Source organism: Rhea pennata, chromosome 27 (assembly GCF_028389875.1).
Source record: "Rhea pennata isolate bPtePen1 chromosome 27, bPtePen1.pri, whole genome shotgun sequence".
Lineage (NCBI taxonomy): Eukaryota > Metazoa > Chordata > Aves > Rheiformes > Rheidae > Rhea > Rhea pennata.
Genome location: NC_084689.1, coordinates 4,114,906 through 4,131,441, shown reverse-complemented (window position 1 = coordinate 4,131,441; position 16,536 = coordinate 4,114,906). Strand labels below are relative to the sequence as shown.

The 16,536-nt window shown below is 51.5% G+C and overlaps 2 protein-coding genes across 2 annotated transcripts; both read left to right on the top strand.

Annotated features, from left to right (window-relative positions):
* The first annotated feature begins 1,191 nt into the window (after positions 1-1,191).
* POLE4 (DNA polymerase epsilon 4, accessory subunit) lies at positions 1,192-4,411 on the top strand. The gene is made up of 4 exons (XM_062596192.1): positions 1,192-1,398; positions 3,184-3,268; positions 3,570-3,611; positions 3,960-4,411. The coding sequence occupies exons 1-4, from the start codon at positions 1,192-1,194 to the stop codon at positions 3,971-3,973; spliced, it is 348 nt and encodes a 115-aa protein (XP_062452176.1). The 3' UTR covers positions 3,974-4,411.
* A 1,128-nt stretch (positions 4,412-5,539) lies between these two features.
* LOC134151761 (uncharacterized) lies at positions 5,540-16,328 on the top strand. The gene is made up of 7 exons (XM_062596587.1): positions 5,540-5,600; positions 6,227-6,322; positions 8,679-8,818; positions 9,893-10,160; positions 14,601-14,782; positions 15,389-15,447; positions 16,041-16,328. Exons 1-7 carry the CDS (start codon positions 5,540-5,542, stop codon positions 16,189-16,191), a joined length of 957 nt encoding a protein of 318 aa, XP_062452571.1. The 3' UTR covers positions 16,192-16,328.
* The last annotated feature ends 208 nt before the right edge of the window (positions 16,329-16,536 follow it).

Genomic DNA, 16,536 nt, shown 5'->3' with positions numbered 1-16,536 from the left:
CGGAGCAAAGCCTTGCCTTGCAGAGGGGAATCTTCCGCCCAGGCCACGGGCTGTGGTTCCCAGAGGAGCTCTGGCCGGCCCTTGGCCTGACGCGGACTGCTACATCCCCGGCAGAGAACTTGGGCAGGGCTCGAACGGAGCCTCCGCAACCTTTGGCGAAACGGGGATGGTCCCAGGCGAGGTCCTGGGGACGCAGCGGGGGCCTAACGCCACGCTGCAGAGCTTGGACCACTGGCTGCGGAGAATACGCAGAACGGCTCCGGGCCGGGGCTGCGGTGCCGGGGAGGCTCCGGGCCGGGGCTGCGGTGCCCGGGGGGCTCCGGGCCGGGGCTGCGGTGCCGGCAGGAGGCTCCAGGCCGGGGCTGCGGTGCCGGCGGGAGGCTCCGGGCTGGGGCTGTGCTGCCTGTGGGGCTCCGGGCCAGGGCTGCGGTGCCCGGGGGGCTCCGGGCCGGGGCTGCGGTGCCCGGGGGGCTCCGGGCCGGGGCTGCGGTGCCCGGGGGGCTCCGGGCCGGGGCTGCGGTGCCGGGGAGGCTCCGGGCTGGGGCTGTGCTGCTGGGGGGGCTCCGGGCCGGGGCTGCGGTGCCGGGGGAGGCTCCGGGCCGGGGCTGCGGTGCCCGGGGGGCTCTGGGCCGGGGCTGCGGTGCCGGGGCTGCGGTGCCAGGGGGGCACCGGGCCGGGGCTGCGGTGCCCGGGGGGCTCCGGGCCGGGGCTGCGGTGCCGGGGGAGGCTCCGGGCCGGGGCTGTGCTGCCCGGGGGGCTCCGGGCCGGGGCTGCGGTGCCGGGGGAGGCTCCGGGCTGGGGCTGTGCTGCCCGGGGGGCTCCGGGCCGGGGCTGCTGTGCCGGGGGGCTCCGGGCCGGGGCTGCTGTGCCGGGGGGCCTCCGGGCCGGGGCTGCTGTGCCGGGGGGCCTCCGGGCCGGGGCTGTGCTGCCTGGGGGGCTCCGGGCCGGGGCTGCGGTGCCGGGTAGGCAGCTCCGGGCCGGGGCTGTGCTGCCCGGGGGGCTCCGGGCCGGGGCTGCGGTGCCGGCGAGGGGCTCCGGGCCGTGCCGGGGAGGCCGCGCTCCGCGGGCCGCTCGGGGACCGCGGCAGGGCGGCGGCCGGGCCCCTGCCCAGGGCGGGCAGCAGCCCCGCGGCCCCGCGGCCCGCCCTGCCCGGCGCCGCCGCTGCGCAGGCGCGGGCCGCCTCGGCGCGGCATGGCGGCGGCGGCGGCGGCGGCGGGAGCCGTGCCGGCAGCGGCGGCGGCGGCGGAGCCGGCGGAGGAGGCGGGCGCGGGGCCGCTGTGCCCGGGGCCGCTGCGCCTGGCCCGGCTGCCGCTGGCGCGGGTGAAGGCGCTGGTGAAGGCCGACCCGGACGTGAGCCTGGCCAGCCAGGAGGCCGTCTACATCCTGGCGCGGGCCACGGTGAGGCCCCGGCCCCGCGGCTCCCCGCGGCTTCGGGGCGAGAAAACCCCGCTCGGGGCCGGGGAAAACGCGGCCGGGCCTCGCGGTGTGGGGCCGCCCCACGGCGAGGCCCGGCCCGGCCCGGCCCGGCGGGTCCCTGCGAGCGCCCGCCGCGGCCTTCCCGCCCGGGTAGCGTCGACGGCCGCCTCGGCGTAATCCCGCATCGTCCCGGTGGAAGCGTCGTCCCCAAACGGAGTCGGAAGGGGAGCGGGAGCGAGCGGGGCAGCGCGCGAGGCGCTGGCTCGGCTCCCGGCTCTTGGAGCGCGGGCGGTGAAGCGCCTGGACGCGGCGAAGCCGCTCTCGGCTAGCGGGGTTAGCGCCAGCTCTGAGCCCCGCTCGCTGCCTCACGGCCCGCAGCGCTGCCTGGGGATCCTCCTGCCCCTCAGTCCTTATGCTCGCTTCTGAAGCTTTAGCTTTTAATGCCAAGTTTCTCAGGCGTTCTGTGGTGCTTTCAGTATTTGTAGGATGGTGACCTGTTCTCTTGGGTTTTTCCTCTAGTGCTTTTTTGAGGGTTTGAGAGGTTTTCTCTCCCTGCTTTCTTGTAAGAGAAACCTCCATAGCTTGTCCTAGCGGTCAGTAAGTAGACAGAACTGCTGTGGGAAAGGATGGTAGCTCACAGGCCTTGCTAAGGTCTCCTAGAACATACGATTTTTAGCAACTCTCCTTTCTGTGTTGCCTGTTGATTGCATGGAAACTTTCCAGGGACTGTGAGCATCAAATTTGGTCCTGTTCAGCCCAGATATAGAAATACTGCTGACAGAAACCTGGCGAAGCTAAAGAAGGGCTGGCTGGGGCTAAAATCTCCTCTCCTGGTATGGTCAACAGTGCTCTGAGGCTGTGGCCATCTCTGTGATTCAGACTTGGTTGTGGAAATCTGCTTCTTGTCTGCAGAGCTTTTATAACGTGCTTGGCTTGATGTGGTGGCAGGAAAGCACTGGGCCTGTGCTGGTGCAAGACACGGGAACGAGGTGTGTCAGTGCTATTAAAGCTTCATGCCTGTTTTGTGTGGTTTTCCTGCTTACTTTGAACGGCAGGCCAAGAGTTTGTGATATATAAATCAGCACAACGTGCACAGAAAGAGGTTTTGTTGTTGGGGTTTTTTTTTTGCTTGTTTTGTTTTGGTTTGGATTTTTTGGAAAGTGTCTCCCACTGCACAGGTGGGGTTTGACCCGTTGGATGTCTCTTTCCGTGAGCTCACGGTGAGATTGTTAGGAGCTGGCTTCCGTGCTGTGAGCATCCTGCAAAAGCATCCACGTGCAGACTCTTGTCTCTCCCTTTCAATCTCTTCCTGCAGTAACTTTTAGGCTTGCTGCTAGGTGTTTACTTCCAACTGCTAAGATACCGCTGGGTGGCATGCGAGGACAATGGCAGCTGCTTAATCCACTTTATCCGCTGAGTGCAGGACGCGTTTCATCCTGGTTCAGAAAGTGCCCTGTGAACAGCTGATGAGCGGCTGGTCTCCCCGACACGTTCAGAGGAACGATCTCTCGTTGTCTAATTACCTAACACCCCCTCAGCCTGCTCTCCTGCCTGTTACTTCTCCTGTGCGTCGCTGTCCAATAATAATTGCTCAACAATTTCTGTTATTATTTTCGGGGCTATGTATTGGAAGGAGAAATCTTAAGATGAAGATTCTGGTTTCTTCCTAAAATCCTGTAGGACCTTTCTTTTTCCTCGTTGCCTGCGGAATGTTACCTGCTTCCTCTCACATTCTGTGCGTGAAATGGTCATGTTTTTGCTTTGCAGGAGTTGTTTGTTGAAACTATAGCCAAAGATGCTTACGTATATGCTCAGCAAGGAAAGAGGAAAACTCTGCAGAGAAAAGACCTGGGTATGAGACTAGTTTTTTTTTTGGTTTTTTTGCTCTCCTTGGCAAAGTGTTGTTAAGAGGAAGGTTCTGTCCCCTGCAGTGAAGCTGTCATAGGTGCTGCTTCTTTTTCCGAAGATGAGAGAGAAAAACTTCTTTTCTACCAAATATTATGCTAATAATCTCACATATTACCTTCAGAACAAATAAACCTCTTTGAAATTGGTCACTCTAATGTATTTTAAATTCAAATACTGATATTTGAAGCAAATGCAAATATGGATGTAGGTTTATCTATGCTAATTGTTATCACTTCACTTTGCAGATAATGCCATTGAAGCGATTGATGAATTTGCCTTTTTGGAAGGTGAGTTTCTGCTTGGTTTAATTTGATTTCAATATTTTGTGTAATCGTCTCCTTCTTGGGAGAGGAAGAGCTTAATCATTTGCAGAATCCTGTGTTGCACTTCTTTAATTGTTAATGGTGTAACTAGTTTTATCCCTCTCCTGTTGCTGAGAGGTGAAAAACTTAAAAATCAAATGGAACCTGAGATGTGTACAATACTTTCTAGCTAGATTTGTTCTTGGTCTTTTTAGATTGTTTAAACTTTTAGAAGTTATTGCATATTCCTTTGGGAGCTTATAAACATTGTTGTTCATGCACCGAGATTTCTGTTACCTGTCTGATTCCCAAAACTACTTTTTGCATTACTAGGTACTTTGGATTGAGCTGTTCAGAGAGGGAACCCTTCGGAGAAAGAGACTGCGGAGATGGAAACAGGATGGAAAGCAGAAGGATGAGAGTTTGAAAATAGTTCCTAGGATTGAGACACTGAGGTGGCAACCGTAATGTTTTGTATAAAGTTTAAGTTGTTGTAAGTTCATTATTTAAAATACATATTTTTTTTTCATAAATATTTTGTATGTCATTTAACTGTGCCCTGTAATCATGGTGAAAAGTGCTCCCCAGCTTTCATCATGTAACACAGCAGTTGCTCAGAGTAACTGTACCTGTCTCTCTCCAGGTACTCTGCAGCAATACAAAGCCTTCTGGGGGGAGCAGACTGGCTCAGATGTCCAGACATGTGGGTTTTTTTTATGAAAACGTATTTTTTCTTTGTGTGTGTTTGTTTCCTAGCCAAACACAATTAAATTTTTTGTTGAATAGCTGTGTTGTTTTCTCCTCTGTGTTGTGGGGATGAAGGGGATGGTGTTCCTGTATGTACTGTGGAAAATGAGGTTGTATTTTGGAAGGGATGCCTTCTAATGACGTTTTACTTTGGCTAATCATTTCCTCAAGGCATCTGTCTCAGTGAAGCCTAGCTCTCCTCCAGAAACTGTGTGAGCTCTGAGGAGACTTGGTTCTTGTCCTTAGGGGTGTGCAACTTCCATAAATTTCCATGATCGCTGCATCTGCAAGTAGTAATGTGACAGCTCTTGTAGCCAAAAATGTAATTGATACCCTATTTTGAATGCTGGTTTGGTGTCAGACACCGACAAAGAGATCATGACTTCTGTAACTGAGACACACATACAGCAAGTATTCAGAATATATTGCCAGTATGTGTGTGAAAGAGAGTCCCTTACAGCACACAGCACTGTCTATGCCTCTCCTGATTCCAAGACTCAGCAGACTGGTACCTTCCTACACGTATTTAACAAGCTAGAAAGGAAGATGCATCCTCTTTGCTCCAGGGTTCAGCAGCACTGAAAGGAGGTAAAAACAGAGTCTCGGGACTCACCTTGTGGTTGTTTCTGATGAGGAATGTGTTGTCATTGCTAATTTGGCTCTGAGTCTTACTGTGTTGCAGTCTGTTATCGAAGAGCCAGTTTTGGTCTAAATTCTGATGTCGTGGAGGGACAAAGGAGGGTTATCTCTTGATTAAAAAGGCCGTTGAATGTGATGAGTCAGGTTGAAGGATGCATGTTCCTTTCAAATGAGGGGACTTAAAAGTGACTCTGAGTTACCACAAACTCAATTAGTTTGAAAGTGGTGGTAAGAACAAAGACCCCCAGTGGAGCCATCCCAGGCTATGGGCGAAACCAGGCGCTCTCAAGAAACACTTTGAAGTTTGCCCAAAGCCTGATCCATGTAGACATGTTGTGGATAAGATGCCGTCACTGCTGAGCTGGCCTAGGTGTTTGTTCAGATCACAATCTGGAAACATTTGCCAGCAATATGCAAACCCATTTGTCTCCGAGCTGTTCACTTCTCCCCTGCTGAAGGAGGGCCTGGTATAAGTATCCGGGACACTGGAGACTTTTCAGTGTTTACGTGATTCCCAGAGTGCAGCTATGCAGGACCCACTAGCTGTAGTGTTCCTCGCAGGACTCTTGCGTGGTCCCGCCTTTGCCAGTAAGTTCCTTTTTTCTTCTCGTCATCTCGCGGCTCTGCCTTAGGGTTTTGCGTGGGAGAGAAAAGGGCTTGTATGGGTGTGCAAACAGGTGTGAGGCTGTGCACAAGCTTTGTTCGTCTCTGATGCTTTCTGTACAAGAACATTGCATCTTTCTGAGCGGTGGAGGGATTGTGTGCACTCGGCAAATGATTCAGGGTTTGTCTCTGAGGAAACCACCTTGCATTAATCTTGATGGGAGTTTACAGCCTGCGAGCTGCTTTGTGCTGTAGCTGATGCTCGAGTTCCATGTGAAATGGCTTGCTCCTTGGAGCCTGACTTGTGTTGCAGCAACATGTAAGTAGATAAGATCGGAGGACTGATGTCATATGAAAGAACGCAGCTAAATACAACCTTTTCTTAGTGTAATTAATCAGACAGGATATTTAGCGTAATCAGCCAGGTCTTTGAGCTCAAATAGGTCATGTCCTTTATAACTACTCTAAACATCTTACGCTGAAGCCGTTTGTTCAAGACAGCAGGTGTCTGGAGTCTTGTGCATGGAGCTCCGTGCCTCCTTCCGGATAAAGCAGGAAAGCCGGTGAGTTATAACTGGGATAATGCTGAGCTTGGTGGTTTGTGACTGCAGGTGCTGGAGCCATCAGCAGAGAGAATGAGCAAAGGAACCTGTTTGCAGAGAGGGGCTGCTGTGGGAGACAAAGCTATTTCCTCCACGTCGGGCATGGTGAGTTCTCCCTTTGCCTGCAGCAAGTCTGAATCCTTTAAACTTTCTCATTCAGGAGCCACCCTTCGGATGTTTCGTTATGTTGAAATTATCCTGGTTTCTTTTCCCTCCGGAGATTAAGGACAGCATTTCCCCAGATACGCTGGGGCATCCCATTCCAGTAATCCAAATTTTAAGAGCATTTTTTGTAAAACAGGAACTGGTGAATAGTCTGGTCAATAGGTCTGGTCATCTGCATGACACAGGCTTCATTTTCTGTGCCAGTGAGTTGCATGTGGTTGAATTCTGTGTTCAGATCCTTATGGTACTGCGTAAGCTCAGGAGTATTATGGGCTTTTGGTTTTCAGAATCAATCTTGGAAAGAGTGTCAGTTAGAGGACAGGACGTCCTTAGTTTATTGTGAAGAGAAAATAGGAAATATCTGCAGTCATTCATCAAGAAATAGCTATCACCTTCAAGAATAGCCCATAGTCTTGCTTCCTTTTGCAGTCTTTTTGCAGGGTACATAAAATCAGCTTTAGCTGCTTTTAGCAAAGATGTGAAAATGGCTTTAATGTGTATGACTGAAAGTCTGAGGTTTCTTTAATGAGTTTTAGGTTGTTGTCAGTGCAGAAGGGCAGTACCTGTACAGATTTAGTTTTTAGTGTTTGAAAAATATCTGAGGCTCTTGTGTAAACAGTGGACAGTCTAAAATTGCCAGCTCCAAGCTGAGGGCTTTCTGCAGTGGCAGTATGTGATCACCAGAGGAAACGACGAATAACGATAAAAACAGTAAAAATAGTAGATAGATAATAGATAATGATAAAGCAGTAAACATACGGAGTTACAATCAGATCTGGAGATGATGGTAAAAACAGTAAACACGTAACAGGATGAATAAAACATTCACTGTTCCAGCCTTTTTGCACTTCTGAGCTACTTCAGATAGAGCCGGTTGAAGGCATTTCCTCTCCCGCGATTGCTTCTCCCGGCCCTGCAGAAACGCTGGTGGAAGGGACTGCGGGTGTAGCAGGAAGCACCATTTTGTGGATCACACAGTCCTTTCTGTACTGCCGTGGGGATGGAAGAGCAGGGGTTAATGATGTTTTTAGCCGGCCGGCTCCTTCGCAAAGCGACTGCCTGTCTGCAGCCTGGCTGCGGGTGAAAAACATCCACGAGAATCGCTGGGGAATGGCTGACGGGCTGCAAATTCCTACCTAGTTTACTGCTAGCTCACTTCCCTGGGCAAGGAGATCCCGAGGCGGCTAGCAGCAGGTTTAGTCCAAGTGTGAGTTTAAAATGTCTATACGTATTTTCTGCGGCAGTGCAGCACGGCTGTGTCTTGCGCTGATTCTGTGAAGGTCTGTCTAAATCAGTGCAAGGTGAAACTTTTGTAGGACACACCATGTTTGCAACTCTGGTAGGTTAAAGCAAATGAGTGTTATTGAACTACTCAGTAGATGCTCACAAGGAAGAAAACTGATGTTAAAATATGATGAATTGAGGATTTATGTCATCTAGTCCTCAGAATGTGGATGTTATTGGGGAAAAATAGCCCATTTTAGAAATATTTCCAGAAGAAACAGCTCTTAGCAAATACTTACTAGAATTTCACAGACTCGAAATACAGCAAACCAAACAGATCTGTCTGCTGTGGTCCCAGGTCTCCCCTGTTCCCACATGCATCTCTGGCTGTACGATCCCACCTTCCTTTCTTCTAGCGCTAGTGCTACTGTGGCAGTACAGCAGGTACAGGGAGCCGATACAGCTGTGAAAATAGGATTTTTAGGGCCAGGTTTGTTTTCAGTTTGATTGGCTCTGTGAACTAGTTCCTCAGGCAACAAGAGTTGGGATATTCTTGCTTCCCTGAATTCACGGAGTGTCCAAGAACTTCACTGACGTGGTTATGTATTGTTCAGTACCTTCAAGATCTGCAAGTCAGCAACAGCAGAACATTCACATGTTGTTCTTGATAATCAATATATTAGTATGTTCTCACTCTATCCTTTGTGATCTCATTAAAAGACATATAACCTACTGTCTCCTAATTACTAATTTTGAATTGCCTTGTTTTTATAGGGTAGTGCTCTTACTAGTCTATTACAAAACATTTTCCTCCTGATCTACAACCAGAATAAAGACACATATGGCGCTCGTAGAAGGCCTTCTCTGTGAGTTTTCCACCTGTGGTGTTCATGCTGAAGGAATCCCTTTCCCAGCCAAACTTCCTGAGGGTGAACAATGTTTTTTTGTGTCAGGATTGTCAAGACAAAGCCTTGGCTTGAGCCCAGGCCGCCCTAGCATCATGCGAATTGTAGGTAATAATCCTTTTCCAGGTCTGTGGGAATTATGAGTTTGTCCATCCTGTGTTTCACAGATGTCTCGGGCAGTCCTGTAAGCATGGATGTTGGAAAATGCAGGTCCAGCTGTCTGTCACAGCAGATCAGCTCTCACCATCCTGGCCTCCTGGGGCTCTCCAGACACTCCTCCATGCTGGATTTTCTTAAAACTAAGAAGGTGAGAAATATGTTTGTGTCATCCTCACAGCAGGAGCAGTTGGGTCTGTGTGAAAGTCACACACGAGTGGCTGGGGCTGTGATTTCCTCTATAAGTTAAAATACCAACTGCACGCTTTCAAGACATTTGCTTCTGCAGTGGAGTAAACCAGTTACTGAGCATCTTGTCGTGCTTCAGTTTACAAGCAGTGGAGTGTAGAAATTAGACAAAAAGAAACTATCCAGCAGTGTTAGAGACCTCATGGCAGAGCTAGAGCGGAGCTGGGTGCTGAGAATTGTATTACAGTACCTGTCAGCATGCTCAAAGCAGCATCCAAGTGTATTTCTGGCCTCCCCTAGTCAAGCAGTGAGGCTGACGCAGCCACATCTGCTCTGCAGGAGACCTGATGTCTTATTTTCAGAGCAGCCAGAGGCCTTTCCCTGCTTAGGTGAACAAAATTGGCACAATCAGTTTATATCACGCGTAGCAATACCTGGCCTTTGAAGTGCTTGTGTCATTCCCTTATGTGCCATGTGTCGCTCCTAGAAGTGACCAGAAGGAACCTGTGCATTCAGGGACACACCTGTGCACAGACTGTGATGCTCTCCTTGTACCAGGAGAGCTGAGGATGTCTAATGTCCCATCTCTGTCCTGTCTAGCACCAGGGTATCTAAACCTGGAGAGGGAATGGGAATAAACTTTGCAGGATGCTACATCTGGGGGTCTGTAACCGTGAAAATACTACTGTTGTCTCTGTTGTGGCACTACAGGTGCAACATCTTCCAGACTAGCAGGTCCACGTTCATTCCCCAGGGCTGTTATCACTTTTTATACTGGACCTATAGAAAAAGGTGAATGTAGGACTGCTTTAGCCTTTACAGTTTGGTGATGGTAGCAGGGTTTCTGGAAATAAATGAGTTTGTTATAATATCAAAGACAGCACTACAGCAACACAGTGCTGCCATACAGGGAGAGAGGAGTAAAAGCAGAGTTAGTTCCAGGTCAGAAGAGGCCTTTATAAGGATCTGATGCTGAAAGTGGTTCTCCATGACTGTATTTTACAAGTGAACATGCCACTTGCCCTGTTCTGTGCAGCTGCAGGTCAGACATCCTGATTCGCTCCTGTGGCCTGGAGCTGAGCGTTCCTGCTCGCCAGGTTTCTGTTGTGAGCCCACCCGTGTGCATGTGGAGCGGCTCCTGCTCTTTGAAGGAGTCCGGGAGGTGGAGGTGATTGAAGGCTGTCAGTGCAGCACATGCCCCGAGGAATGTCTCCGTCTCCCGGCTCTGAAGACCTTCTTTCCAGACTGTCCCTGGGAGGTGACAGTTGATGTAGGAAAGTGCTCCTACCCAGCCTACAGTGCAGGTATGGGAGTGATGGAGGGCTCCCCTTCTCTGAGAAATATGAGGAAGAGCCTTTCTGTGTGGTCAGCACCTTTCCTGTGGCATGGGAGCTCATAGCAAGATCTAACAACGCTCTGGTTTGCTACTCAAAGCTTGTTTGATTTACCGGAAAATGAGACTATAGTTCATACTGTCAGGACTTGGGTTTTCATTTCTCTTCTGGGCCCTTGTAGCTCAGGTCTTCAAGTGAAGTAGCAGTTCTCTGCCTCTGTGTGTAGTTTAAAGATGGAATTAAACCCACCTCATTATAAGGAAGTACATTTTTCCTGGAGATCATAGGATCATGAAACAGTCCAGGTTGGGAGGGACCTTTGGGAGCCTCTGCCCCAACCTCCCTGTACAAAGCAAGGCCAGCTGGATCAGGGTGCTCCAGGCTGTGTCTGGTCAAAGTCTGAGTATGTCCAAGGATGGAGAACCCATCACCTCCTGTTATGTAGCTGTAGAGAACAAGAGGATCTCCCTTTTGTCTTCTCTACTCCTGGGCCTCTCCTCAGGTGTCCTGTGCACCAGCCCCCAACCATCCGGGTGGCCTGGGCCTGGCTTGCTCCAATCTGTCACTGCCTGTATTGCACCAGAGAGCCGCAAACGGGGCACAGTGCCCTACTTGTAGTCTCAACAGAGCCAAATAGAGAGGAATAATCCCTTCCCTTGGCCTGCTGGCCACATTTCCAATAATACAGCTTGGCAAGCAGTTGGCCTTCGCAGCAAAGGCATACCTCTACTTACATGGTGTTCCTGCTGCACCCGAGAGCAGGTCCTTAGGTTCTTGGTGGCGGTGCTGTTTAAACTGCCTAACTGCCTCCCTATTTATGACTCTGGCTCTGTTCCTTCCCATCCTTTCCTAGTCATGCCATTGCACCCACACACAGCTGTTTGCACAGTTCTGTGGCAAACCGGATTATGGAACTGTCCCAGCGAGAAAAATAACCTAATCATAAAAAAATGCACTGAAAATAGACTGAAACAGGGTTGGGACCAAGAGATAAATATACAACAGGATGATTCAGATAGGTTCCTGCCTGTTATGCCTTATGGTGAATATTGCATTGAATTTAGAAAACTGCAATCTAGAATACACTGTATCTGGACTGATATCAAGGCTTAAAATCGGGAGTTTTGTGATAAAAACATAAGCTGTTGCTGGACCTAAACAACGCCCTCCTTGTAGCTGGGAGCAGCAGAGATCCTTAACCAGTGATAACTAAGAAATGGAGTTTCATTTCTGACCTTCTGAAGAGTCCTTTCATCTCAGCATCAGTGAACTACATTGATGTTTCAAAAACCTCTCGGAAATAGAAACTCCAAACTACATGGTTCCAGACAGATCAAAACCTTCCACTGGGATAAAGTCGAAACAGTTCATTTTGACTTAATATTGTGTTGTCCTGTCAGTTATCCCACATATAAAATAACCTGAGAGTCAAATCAATGAGGACAAACTGATCTGTTTTTGTAAAAGTGAAGAGCCTTATTTAAGTCATTTTCCATGATTGCTTGCTAAAATCAGTTAGTTCTATTTAAACATGTTGATGTTGTTTCATTGGCATTTCTGCATCTAAAACCATCCTATCCAAACGGTTTTAAACAGCTGCTCTTATGACATGGCTGTGCAACAGCCACTAGAGAGGGACAGAGTCCTGCCATCCTCATGGGGACCAGAAAAGCAGCAATGGGGTCTGAGCTTGGATGGGTTAGGAAGGCCAGATGGGTGGCCTAGAGGATAGGAACTAGAGGGGCTTTGCTTTTGGATGTGTGCACAATCACCTGAGAGCTTAGGAGAGATTTGTACACAAGGACACAGCAAAGGGAAAGGAAATTAGGCAGTGTGAAGTGTTGTTTTTTTCTTCTTCTTTTTTTTTTTCTTTTTTTCTTTTTTTCCCAGGAGTGGGAGAATCAGTGCAGACATTTAATTCCCAAATATGTGACTGGAAGGTGCAGGTTGATAGCTGTTATCTGCAGATGGCTCATTCAGTGATAACAGTCCAGGGTTGGGAAATGCGGACTCGCTCCCAGCGTTGCCTCTGCCCTAGGGCAGGTCTCTGCACTTTCCTTCTGGATATTCCCCTTTAAGGTCAGTCTGAGCTTTTCAGTGGTAACATTAGATAGGTTGGGGCCCTGACGAAGGACATTAAAATCTCACCCAGAAACACTGGGCTTCCAGAAATCAGATGTGATCTTCTGTCCCCTTCTTGAGGCATCTCGGGGAGATTTGCTTTTGGAAAGTGCTGTTCCCTCTCCCGAAAACCCTGCCCTGTCCTGGGGCAAGGGACGTTTCCTTGGGCAGCTGATAGAGGCACAGCTACGAGGGGGCAGGAAACTCTCACAACCATTTTTGAGCCAGGAGATGAGCAGCCTCCTTCCAGATGAGGAAGCCCTGAAGCACCACCTCCCAAGAGGTGGGACTGGGGAAGACTAGGTTATATTTAGAGCGAAAACCCAAGACTGACCCCTGCAACTAATTTATCATCCATCTTCCCCTCCTCTAGCTCATACAACAGAGGTTTTAATCCTTATTTCCTTAATGAGAAAGAGAACACAGTGAGCTGTACAGGACAGGTTGTGCTGGTTTCCTTCACACTGGACATTTGTGACTTGCTAGAAGAGCCCTTCTGGAGGCCAGATCCATCCCACCTGTCCCACTGCCTCCTCTCAAGCTGAAGAATTGGTTTCCTTGGGCAGCCGGGACCTGCCAAAAAGATGGTGTGTCCTGGAGTGGAGGTGAAACTGCAGCGAAGACGCAGGCCTTGAGCTCTGCTTCCCCATCGCTAGCAGCCTCCCTGGTGACTCCTGGGGCTGCAGGAGAGGTCTCTGTCCTTTACCCCAGGTTTAGAAAATGAGTGATTCTTGGGGAAGCACTGACTGCCTGTGGGGCTTCTCTGTGCTCTGCAGCACTAGGATTGCTGACTTACTTAAAAATCAGATGAGGTATGTCAAACCTCAACATAATTTTTGTTTAGAGAACTTCTCATTGAGTCAAAGATTGAATACGGAAGGAGAAGGCAAAGCAGGACTCATTCCTGCCTCCCCAGAACAGGCACCATCACCTGCCTTCCCTTTCCTCCCCTCGTGTGCTGCCTCCATCCATCCCGCAGCATCCCTCCAGGTGCCGCTGCTCCTCCCCGTCCTACTCCATGGTTCTAGCTCCCCACACCTGTCTCCAACCCAAGCCCCACGCTCAGGCCCTTACCTACAGCTGAGGGAAAAGCTGCACTGGTGCCAGTGACATGCAGGTCCCAGGCTGGGTTTTGTCCTGACGTTTGGCTCTTATGCATCAAGGAAGGTTTGGGGGGGAGAGGGTGGTTTAGGCATGGACCAGCTTGACCACTTTGTAACAGCACCCTCGGGAAGCGCTTCCCCACCATGGAGCATCTCCTTGTGAGATCAGCTGAGCGCTGGCACAGCTCCGTGCTCCTGCAGCACAATTAGACATAACGTCTTCCTCGTGCCAGCACAGGGAGATGCTGTCTCCATCCCCCGGGACATCCACGTCCAGCTCATCTGCTGGCATGGAGAGATGAGCCCAGCAGAGCCCAGCCCAGCAAAGCAAATCCTTTGGTGGCGTCTGGCCATGCAGACAGCTCAGCAGCAAGCAGGGGACGAGGGGGATGAGGAGTTCACGTAGCCTGTGGCAGGGGCAGGTATGTGAAAGCTGAGTCCAGCCATGGTGGAGCTTGCCCCCTAAGGCCAGCTGCAGATACTTTCGGGGGAAAGCTGGGCTTTTTCATTTCATGTAATTGGGAAGCAACTGGCATCCCTGAAAAGACCAGGGGGACGGTGGACACCAGGGTGAATATGAGCCACCCTCATTGCAAGTAAGGCATATCACATCTTGGGCTTTGCTGGGAGGAGGGCAGTGGGATGGAAGGACTGTGCAGAGGTGAGGCATATGGGAGACTGGTAAAAAGCAGGCTGGCACTGGAGGGTATTTGCAAGGATTTATTGCAGCTGGAAGCATCAGCGACCAGGCAGGTTGTGGAGCAGCCAGAAATTTCACGTACAGGATGGGTGGGCGTTTGCTCCCTATCACGTGTTGTAAAGGAGCGTCGATGGAGTCTGGCTCTCTCGGGGTGGGCATCAGCAGGAGGTGGGCTGACACGCAGCTATCTACTTCCCTCCGATTAGGAGGAATTTAAAACACAGGTGTCTCAAGAACCAGTAACCTGCAGCTTCTTGGAACAGCTTCGCCCAAATTTCACACTAGGTATCGGACGTACAGAAAGCGCCTTGCTTTGATGGCCTGTGTGGCTGCCGCGTGCCGATGTGCAGCCAGCGGGGCCAGCGCTTCCCGCAGCAGGCGTCGGGTGCTGGCGCCGGGGCCACGTCGGGCCCGCGGGGAGGAGGCTGCAGCTGCAGTGGCCTCAGATGTGGGCTCACATTAAATTTCCTTCTCCTTTCCTTTCAGATGGGCTTTCCTGCCTGCCCACAAAGTTCAGCACTGCTCTGGTCAAAAGCCCAAGTGGCAGGGAGGTGGTTCGGACTCTGGAGAGCTGTGAAATGAAGGAAAAATGCTATCGCGTTTCCCAGGTGGAATATTACTACGAAATTGTTCACAGCTCTGCGGGACACAGAGAGGAACGGCTCAAGGTTGGTCTCCTACAGCTCGGCCTCCCCTCCCGCGGGCACCGCTGCATCAGCGCGCTGGGTTTAAATGGTCCAGCAGATGCTCTGATGCAAGCAACTCCCCCCCCCCCCCCAGTAGAGCTGAGCACACCCTGGCCACAAACTGTTGTTGTAAAAAACACACGTCAGCTATTCTACTGGATAAAATGTATTTTTCTGCCACCAATTTGTTTACGCGCCAGTGCCGTAAAGTTACAAACTGCCATTTCTGCGCCGTGAGAATCTATTTTCAAAATAATTAAGGAAACGGGTATTTATTCAAAATATGTCTTATGCTCCAGTAGTAACATTTCATTTCAAGAGAGATTGCTCCCTCCTTCAAGACAGGTTTTGTGCGCAGGTGCCTCCAGCTCAAAAAGCCCCACTGTGCCCCCCCCCAAACATTTCTCCCTACAAATTTGCCTCCCTGCTGCCCGTACACTACAAGACCTGTGTCCAGGTGCCCACACCGCTGGGGTCTGGCTGTGTATTCAGCCCAAGGATGCAGGTGGACAGCGGCTGGTCCCCTGCGCTGTCCCCAGCGCCCGCTGCAGGGGGTTTTTCATGCCTTTGTTTTGCAAATCTTTGCAGGAAATTGATGTGGGAAGGTGCTTGGGCAGCTGCTCCTCAGGGGATCCCTGCTCGCTTAGGTAAGCACAGCTGCCAGGATTTCAGCCTGTCCCCCCAGTAACTTCAGTGGAAGCCCTACAGCTACGCAGGGTCTTGGATGCCGCAGGAGAGTTTTCCTGGCACGTCTCGTTCCTGGATGCGTCCCCACACATTTATGGTCAGGTTCGGGCTGCCTCCGGGAGCCTTTGCAGTTTCCATGTGTCTTGAACACATCTCTGTGCTTCCCGGGGCAGGATTTGGGACGGTGACGCAGAAATAGGTTGTGAGCTCGCCCTCTTGGACGTTTCTAGACATGTAGGGACTGGCTGTGAGGTCAAAATTAAAAGGGAGCAGCATCTGCTCCGTCGCTCAGAGGGATAAAGCGCTTTGTGCTGCCCACAGACATCCGTGGCACGTGCAGCTTGTTTGGTGCTGGAAGCAAATCTAACTGCGGGGAAATAAAGAAGCCCTGTTCTCCATCGGCGAGGAGGGAGGAAATGGTTTGCTGAGTTATGTCGGCAACGAGGAATAAAAACTCCCTTGTCGAATGTGCCCTGGGAGAGAGCTGCCTCCCTTCTCCCTCCTCCCCTGCCCAGGGCAGGGAGTTTTTTACTGGCTTTGTCTCTATCCGCAGGGAGTCACAAGGCGGAGAGAAATGTCCGGTTCGGGGAGAAGCTACCTCCAGCCGCTGCGCCCCTCACCGGTACGACGTGCACACGTTCAGGAGCCGCGGAGACCGCGTTCGCACCGTCCTTGCTGTCTGGCAGTGCAAGTGCAGGGGCTAGCGGCTCGGGGGAGCAGGCTTTGGGGCGCAGAGGCAGCCAGGCTCGTGCACCGCCGTGCCCGGCGTCCTGCGAGACCCCTGCCAGACTGTCTGTACTATATGTAAATGAGAGAGGGCTATTTTATGAATAAAAGATATTTTAAACAGCGCTGGTATGAATCAACTGCCTGCAGAATATTTGGCAGCTTTTAAAATACGCGTTGGGGCAATTTGCAGCTCCTCGGGGCGCCGCCGTTCGGCTCCCTGGCCCGTAGGTCTGTGCAGGCATCCCGGGACGAGCCCGAGCGCGGTGCCGCGGAGGGAGGCTGCGACTCCCTGGCCCCGGCCCCGGGGCCTTGCGGGCCGC

Bases quoted from the DNA above. Each gene is read 5' to 3' on its own strand.
- POLE4 (XM_062596192.1), top strand. From the start codon at position 1,192: ATGGCGGCGGCGGCGGCGGCGGCGGGAGCCGTGCCGGCAGCGGCGGCG. The intron at 1,399-3,183 runs GTGAGGCCCCGG...TTTGCTTTGCAG, and splicing joins ACATCCTGGCGCGGGCCACG to GAGTTGTTTGTTGAAACTAT. The intron at 3,269-3,569 runs GTATGAGACTAG...TTCACTTTGCAG, and splicing joins TCTGCAGAGAAAAGACCTGG to ATAATGCCATTGAAGCGATT.
- LOC134151761 (XM_062596587.1), top strand. From the start codon at position 5,540: ATGCAGGACCCACTAGCTGTAGTGTTCCTCGCAGGACTCTTGCGTGGT. The intron at 5,601-6,226 runs GTAAGTTCCTTT...TTGTGACTGCAG, and splicing joins GCGTGGTCCCGCCTTTGCCA to GTGCTGGAGCCATCAGCAGA. The intron at 14,783-15,388 runs GTTGGTCTCCTA...AAATCTTTGCAG, and splicing joins ACAGAGAGGAACGGCTCAAG to GAAATTGATGTGGGAAGGTG.